Source organism: Zootoca vivipara, chromosome 15 (assembly GCF_965207765.1).
Source record: "Zootoca vivipara chromosome 15, rZooViv2.hap1.1, whole genome shotgun sequence".
In the NCBI taxonomy this organism is placed as follows: Eukaryota; Metazoa; Chordata; class Lepidosauria; order Squamata; family Lacertidae; genus Zootoca; species Zootoca vivipara.
The window spans coordinates 20,345,174-20,352,668 of record NC_142598.1 but is presented as its reverse complement, the minus strand read 5'-3'; the positions used below and the strand labels follow the sequence as shown (position 1 = coordinate 20,352,668).

Sequence of the window (7,495 nt, the reverse complement as noted above, 5' to 3'; positions counted from 1 at the left end):
AAAATAGTATTGACAAGAGATGAAGCTCTAGGACTTCTTGACAAGTTAAAAATTAACAAATCTCTGGCTCTGGATTATATTCACACAAGAGGTCTTTAAAAGCTCAAACATGAACTTGCTGATCCAACAAATATAGGGGCTACTCTCTGCAATATACCCAAATGCTTTGCTCCTGTTACCCTGGACACATAACGTCTTCCTCCTAGAACGGTGTGGGTGTGTGGGTGTGTGTGAGAGAGAGAGAAAGCGAAAGAGAGAGAGAGAGCTGCTTGCCAATTTATTTTAGGAGAAAGTCAAACAGACTGCGTAAGAGCTTCAACACTGTGCCTCTGGTACAATGGCCTTGCTACATTGGTGTCACCATGATCCGCTGGCACAGGCAGATTTTGGTTCTGACCAGGGGTGGACTTTGTTCATCTTTCATAATATGGCACCCTGTGCAAGGCCAAAATGTTACGTCCCCAAATGCACCTTCTCAATTATAAAAAGGTAAAGGGACCCCTGACCATTAGGTCTAGTCGTGACCGACTCTGGGTTTGCGCGCTCATCTCGCATTATTGGCCGAGGGAGCCGGCGTATAGCTTCCAGGTCATGTGGCCAGCATGACAAAGCCGCTTCTGGCAAACCAGAGCAGCACATGGAAATGCCGTTTACCTTCCCGCTTTGTTTTTGTTTTTTGGAAGGTGGCTTTTCACTCCTTGCACTAGATGAAGAGGGATGGGGATACACTGCAACTTTCCCTTGAAAGTCTTAGAATTCATAGAATCATAGAGTTGGAAGGGACCCTGAGGATAATTTAATCCAACCCTCTGCAGTGCAGGAATATGCTGTTGTCCCATAAGAGGATCGAACCTGCAACCTTGTTATCAGCACCATGCTGTAAGTGAGCTTTTGTCTCTCCTCTGCTTCTGAATACCAGCCAGAGCCTAGAATGCTGGACTAGATAAGCCTTTGGCCTGAACTCACGGGAAGGTGGGCAGGCAGACAGGTGGGAGAACAGCAACAACATGAGACCTTGAATTGAGATAATAAAGAAGCCACTTGGGAGTTTTCGTACAAGAAATTAGCAAATAAAACTAACAAGGTACAGTATCTATGTAAGGGAATGAAAAGCTACCAAGAAACACAAGTTTAGAAAAGAAAAAGGCCCGTTCAATAATGACATGCAGAAATATTGTGCAATTTCCAGGAACTGAGGGATTACAGAAGGATCCCTTTCCACTGAAAAGCACTAGTTTGTCATAGAATAAAAAAATTCCTTCAGTAGCACCTTAAAGACCAACTAAGTTTTTATTTTGGTATGAGCTTTCGTGTGCATGCACACTTCATCAGATCTGATGAAGTGTGCATGCACACAAAAGCTTATACCAAAATAAAAACTTAGTTGGTCTTTAAGGTGCTACTGAAGGAATTTTTTAATTTTGTTTCGACTCAGACCAACACGGCTACCTACCTGTAACTAGTTTGTCATAGGATAGCTATGAAAATTCTATCTACGGTGCTTAAAATTGTAATGACCAGAGATGCAGGAAATAATGGCAGATTTGAGGTGTTCCCACTCACTTTCTGACACCTGGGTGTGAGTGCGAGCCATCTCTCTGAGGGCCTTGCCCTTAAAAAACTAAAGTCGTTCCTGGTAGAAAACTAGGACACCAACGAGAAAGGTTTAACACAGTCCCCTCCCTGATGTGCTGGCTTACTGATTGCATGGAACTTGAATGGTCATTACTTAACCGGGGACAACATTCACAAAGATGCCCGCCGCCCTGCAGTTCGCAGTACAGTACTGAAGCCGAGAACACGACTGCCTCATTCTACCCATCTCGTTCAGAGCAATGTGCACATTCGCACGTGCTTGTCGCGAGCCCCGCCAGTTGGGCGTCACAACCATAGCTGCCAAGTTTTCCCTTTTCTCGCGAGGAAGCCTATTCAGCATAAGGGAATTTCCCTTAAAAAAAGGGAGAACTTGGCAGCTATGCACAACAAGCAGCCAGCAACTCGTACGCGCGCGAGGATTTAGCGCCGGACCTGCCTGCCGGCGCGCACGCAAAGTCGCCGCCAGGGCGCGCTAGATAATTCAGGTGAGCGCGTGTACACAGAGAGCAGGTTGTGTGAACGAGGCCTTCACTGCACCAAATCCTCAAAAGTCTGCCAGCCGGCTTAGGGAGGTTCAACGCGGGTTTGCTTTCAGGGTGAGCGTGGCGGAGGGGTCTCCTCCTCGCAGCCTCCGGAAGGCTGGCAAAGCAAGTGCTCCAAGTCGGGGGTTGCCCACCGCCACATTACGTCCAGGAGGAGGAGCTCCCCAGCAGGAGCCACCGCCCCTCCGCCTGGGGGAAAGGCGGAGCCCCAGCCTGACATCACAATTCCCCTCCCATCCGCGCCGGGCAGGACAGCAGGCAGGCGGCTGCGGAGCGCCTGGGCGCCTTTGTAGCGGTGCCGTCGCTTCCCCGGCCTGCCGAGCGCGCCGCGATGCTGCGCCCTCGCACGCCGCGCTCGGAGCAGCACTGAACCAGCGGCGCGCACCATGAAGGAGTTGCCCGGCGCCTCGCTGCAGAAGGCTTGCCGCCTGCTCGTTATCTTCTGCGTCCTCCACCTCCTGGCCGTCGTCTTCTACTGCTTGGCTGGCAGCACCCTCAGTTTCCAGTGGAGCCTGGAAGCGGCGGCGCCCCGCGGCCCGGCGCCCTCCCGGAGGGGCCCCGGGGCGACGGTGCCCAATGCCTCCAAGCCGGACGCCTCTTGCCCCGAGCCTTCTCCTCATCTGGGTAAGTCCCGGGCTCGGCCGGCCTCTCACTCTCCAGTTTGCGTCCTCGTGTCCCCCCCCCCTTCGCCAGCCCCGACGGCCCTTTGCCCACCATGCTGCTGTCGCGGGTCCCCCCCTCTCCTTAACTTCTCGCCTCCTGAACCCCACGCGCTTCCCTGACTCTTCCTCCCAGCCCCCCACTTTCTTCTCCCACCCTTTCCTGTTCCTGTCTCCTCGACGGCCCGTCCTTCTTTCGGAAGCCTCTTCTCAACCCAGGCGCGGATTCTCGTGCGCCTCTACTTTCCCTTTTATAAACATCCCATTTTTCTTTCCTTTGGATTAAACGTAGCGGAACTTTCCCCCGATAATAAACAGCTAGCGCGCTGGGTTCGCAAGTTTCTTCCCTAGTATGGCTTGTTACACAAACTGGGCAATGCCTTTGCTTGGCTTGGTCTCAACTGTCTAAAAACAGTGCGCAAGCTTTTGAGTTCTCCAGAGTTCTTCGTCGGGCTAAATAGTACATGAAACGCGGTGGGTGGGTGGGTGCCGAGGGACACAATGCCTCATAGCTTTTGTATCCCGTGAAGAGGGGCATCTTTTACCCCATAAAGTCTGTCTGCGCTCTTATTTGGAAGAGGGGGGCCCAGCGGAGCTAAGCGGGACCTCTGCGTAAATACGCACAGGATCGGACTGCGTGGCTGCTTAGCTCCATTGCTCACTTTCGCGCAGGGAACTTCCTTTGAGTTCAGTGGGACTCAGTAAACGTGCCTCGAATTGGGCTGCTGCTGGTAACTTCCTCTTCTGCTACAGCCACCCCTTTCCTCCCTCAAAGCTCCCCCCACCTTTCCGGAGTCGCTCTTTATAGCTCTAGATCTGACTTGCTGAAGTGCTGCTGCTACTGAAGCAGCCCCACAGTGCAACTTCTGACAGTGTTTGTGAAAGGAATATAAGTGGATGAATCACATGTGCCACGTTGCTGAAGAGGGGGCTTCTTCCTTGTCCCTAGACAAACATGTTCTCTTCCCTTACTAAAGGAGAGGTGTCGCTGGTTGAGCTTCTTAATTTTATGCGAGGACAGCTTTCTGGACCCGCCACAGAACCCTGTGAGCAATCTCCATTTCTGTTTTGTTCCAGATCTTTCCCACTGGAAAGAGAGCGAACCTCTTTAGCAAGTGTGCCAAAAGTGGTCCAGGGTATGGCATATCGCCCCCGCTATACCGTGCACTGCTATAATATTCCCCTGCCTCTAGTCTGCTGAGCCAGGAAGCAGCAGAAACGCAGGCCTCATAGCTGAGCCAGTGGGCATGCAAATCTACCTACGTACATTTGCTGCAATACTTCCATGTTCATACAGTTTGCTTTATTATTAATTTTGCAGATTTATAAACTGCCTCCCTGAAGTTGTGTACAGTAATTTTATAACCTAGTTGTGTTTTCTTTATACCATTCGTAGCCTCCTCTTCCTCGGAATTAGTTTGTTAGGCATCATTTAGGAGCCAAACAACTTGGGGGGACGTGCTAACCCAGTGGGTATGTTTCCTTTGAATAACTGATCCCTACACAGCAGCAACAGGAACCATGTTTCTGTAATGTCTTTGCTCTCGCCTCTCACCTGCCCACGTTTCTGCATTCAGTTTTAATCTTAAGGGTGATTGCCACACCCTAGCATCACTAGGCATGCCATGGGTGAGCATGCTGGCGTCTCAGGAAAAACGAGTCAGAAGCTTTTCAGAATTGCCAGTTAGGTCTGCAGGTTTGGGGGTGCGTGTCCAAATGGTCGCCGTTCCAGTTCTAATATCCAGGGCTGTCTTAAGCCTATGCGGTGCTGAGGTGCAAAGATCCTCCTGGTGCCCCCCCCCCAGTTGCCCAGTCCCAGGCGCGCAGGAGGGTGGAGCCGCCCGCCTGCCTCAGCATCTCGCTGGCCTGGTCACCCCTGAACTCGTGGCACAGAGCAGCAGAAGAGCCCATCGTGGCGCTCTGACCAATGGGTGGGCTCTTCCCCGGATGCAACTCTCAGGCCCCGGACTCTCAGCCTGGCGCCCTACACCCCTAGTACCTATGAGTAAGACGGCTCTGCTACCGGTAATACTTTTAACACCCACATTGCTGTTTCTAGTTTCACTTCTGTGGAATATTTCCCTGATCATCATGCATGTGCCCTGGGTGTTCCTTGAGCTCAAGGGTGGCTAACCAGTTTTGGTTCGGGTGCTGCAGTCACCCTCTTCAGCTGAGCTGTACAGATCGGCTTAGGAGGAGCTATTACTGCTCCCTGCTCCTCAAATGAATGATTTGATTACTAGAGGGAGGAACATTTGCTTTCTTATCAGGTCGCTGAGCTAGGCCATGGGCATAGCCAGGATTTATTGGAGGGGGGGGGAAACAGGCTTTATGTTGGGGGGGCAGAACTGAGTTATTTGTGATGCACTTGGTCAGTTAAGTATTTTTATTGATTTGCTTGATTGGCGGGGGGCAGCTGCCCCCCTAGCTTCGCCCATGACCTAGGCTGATAGGTTTGAACTTTTCTGCTCAACCTGCTTAATTCCCCCCCCCTGCTGCCACAAAAACCAGTGGAGTCCTGGAGGGTCTGGGGAAAAAAATGGGTTGCTCTCTCTCTGTTGGGCTCATTGGGTGTGCTTTAAGCAGTCGTTTTGTAAGGTTTTCAGATACCGTCCATGCTGAATGTTTGTCCCTGACCCCAGAGACTGTGTTTTCCTTGGCAAGTGCTGGATTTGTTGCCTCGCCTTTCTTAAAGTTACTTTTTTTTGTTTAATGCCCCATGCATAGTTACAATGTGAATAGGATAGATACTGTGAGAGGAAATGTATACTGTACAATACAAATAGGATAGAAACACTGTTTTAAAGAGAGAGAGAGAGGAGGAGGAAATGTATACAGTGGTACCTTGGGTTGCGGTCCCAATCCGTTCTGGGGTGCTGTTCGCACCCCGAAAAGTCTGCAACCCGAGCGGAGCTTTCTCGCATGCGCGATAGAGCGCTTCTGCGCATGCGCGCGCGGCAAAACCCACAAGTATACACTCCCGGGTCCGCCGGGTTCGCAACCCGCAGTGGACGCAACCCAAGGTATGACTGTACATTAAAAGAAACAAGAACCCCATGTCGGATTCTAGATTTTCTAGATCCATTTCAAATAGGGTTTAGGCCTGGTTTTGGCACAGAAACTGCTTTGGCCGCCCTTTACAGTATAATGATCTCTGTCAGGAGAGGGACAGGGGGAATGTGTCTCTGTTAATTCTCCTTGACCTCTTGGCAGCTTTCGATACCATCGACCATAGCATTCTTCTGGAGCAGCTGTCTCAGAGGTGGGTGACACCACTTCGCGGTGGTTCTGTTCCTACTTGGATGGCCGTTCCCAGAGGGTGTTGCTTGGGGAGTGTTCTTCGGCGGGGCTCCTCCTCAGGGTTCAGTTTTATCCCCTATGCTATTTAACATCTATATGAAACTGCTGAGGGGGGTTAGCTGAAGGTTTGGTGCACATTGTCAGCAATATGCCGATGGCAGTCAGCTCTACTTCTGCAGGTGAGGCAGCGGAAGTGCTGGACCAGTGTCTCGCCTCAATAATGGATTGGATGAGAGCCAACAAACTGAAGCTCAGTCCGGATAAGACTGAGGCACTGTTGGTGGGTGGATCACTAGAACCGGATGGCTGGAAGGCAGCCTGCTCCTGATGGGGTTACACCTCCTCTGAAGGAGCAGGTACACAGCTTGGGGGGATACACCTGGATCCTTTGCTGTCGCTTGAGGCTCAGGTGGCCTCATTGGCACTGAGTGCCTTCCATCAGTTTTGGCTGGTGGCCCAGCTGCATCCCTATCTGGACAGGGATAGCGTAACAACTACTCTTGTCTATGCTCCGGCAACCTCTAGGTTAAATTACTGCAGTGCGTTCTACATAGGGCTGCCTCTGAAAATGGTTCAGAAACTTCAGCCAGTGGCCATGTTCCTCACTGGAACAGGAAGGTTTGAACATATTACACTAATCTTGGCCTGACTACACTGGCTGCCAGATAGTTTCCTGGCCCAATTCAAAGTGCTGCTTTTTGACCTATAAAACCTGGACCACAATATCTCAAGGACCTTGATGGGCAATTTTGAGTGCGTAAGGTGGGCTTCATCTTTTCTTTGACGCCTCAAGAGGCAATTGTCAGAGTTTTGTTCTGACACTTTTGCAGGTCTTTTCACAGCCCAAGGTGCAGCAGCTGTAACTTTGCAAACCTTGGTTGAATCCGATTCCCACCGCTGCCCCCCCCCTGTTATTGTGGGATATGGTGCTGTTTTATTTGTTGAAAACTGATTCATTGTTTCAATTGTGTGTTTATGTTTCGTTAGCCACCCTGGGAGCAGCAGCTGGGAAGGGTGCGGTTTGAATTAAATTAAGAAAGAAATATCTGGCTTAAGTTATTTTCCACTTATCCAGCTTCTAGAGATTTTATAATATATTTGTGTCCTTTATGCTGTCTCCGTTAATTGTACCCTATTGTAATTGTACCCTACGGTAGTCCCGTTCCCACCCAGCCATTACATATATGTCTAGTATCAAGGACTATATATATTAAAGTGATGCTTCTTGGGCTTCTTTTTAGCATCTTAGACAATCAGGCTCCTGCTGATCTCTCTTGCGGGCACTGTTGTGTTCCATACCCACTTCAGTAGTGGGTGTTCCCAGAACTGGGTGTTCCCAGACATTTGCTACAATTTAGGAAGCCCCTTTTCTTCTCTTGCCACAGTTCCTGAAACAAC

At 50.5% G+C, this 7,495-nt stretch overlaps 1 protein-coding gene across 2 annotated transcripts in view; it reads left to right on the top strand.

Moving 5' to 3' along the window:
- Positions 1 to 2,386: 2,386 nt before the first annotated feature.
- Positions 2,387 to 7,495, top strand: part of B4GALT1 (beta-1,4-galactosyltransferase 1) — a 47,572-nt gene continuing 42,463 nt past the window's right edge. For both annotated transcript variants that reach the window (XM_035140728.3, XM_088659051.1), the window contains exon 1: positions 2,387 to 2,762. In XM_035140728.3, the coding sequence (XP_034996619.1) occupies positions 2,525 to 2,762 (238 nt within the window). In that variant the 5' untranslated portion in view covers positions 2,387 to 2,524. The remainder of the gene's footprint in view (positions 2,763 to 7,495) is intronic.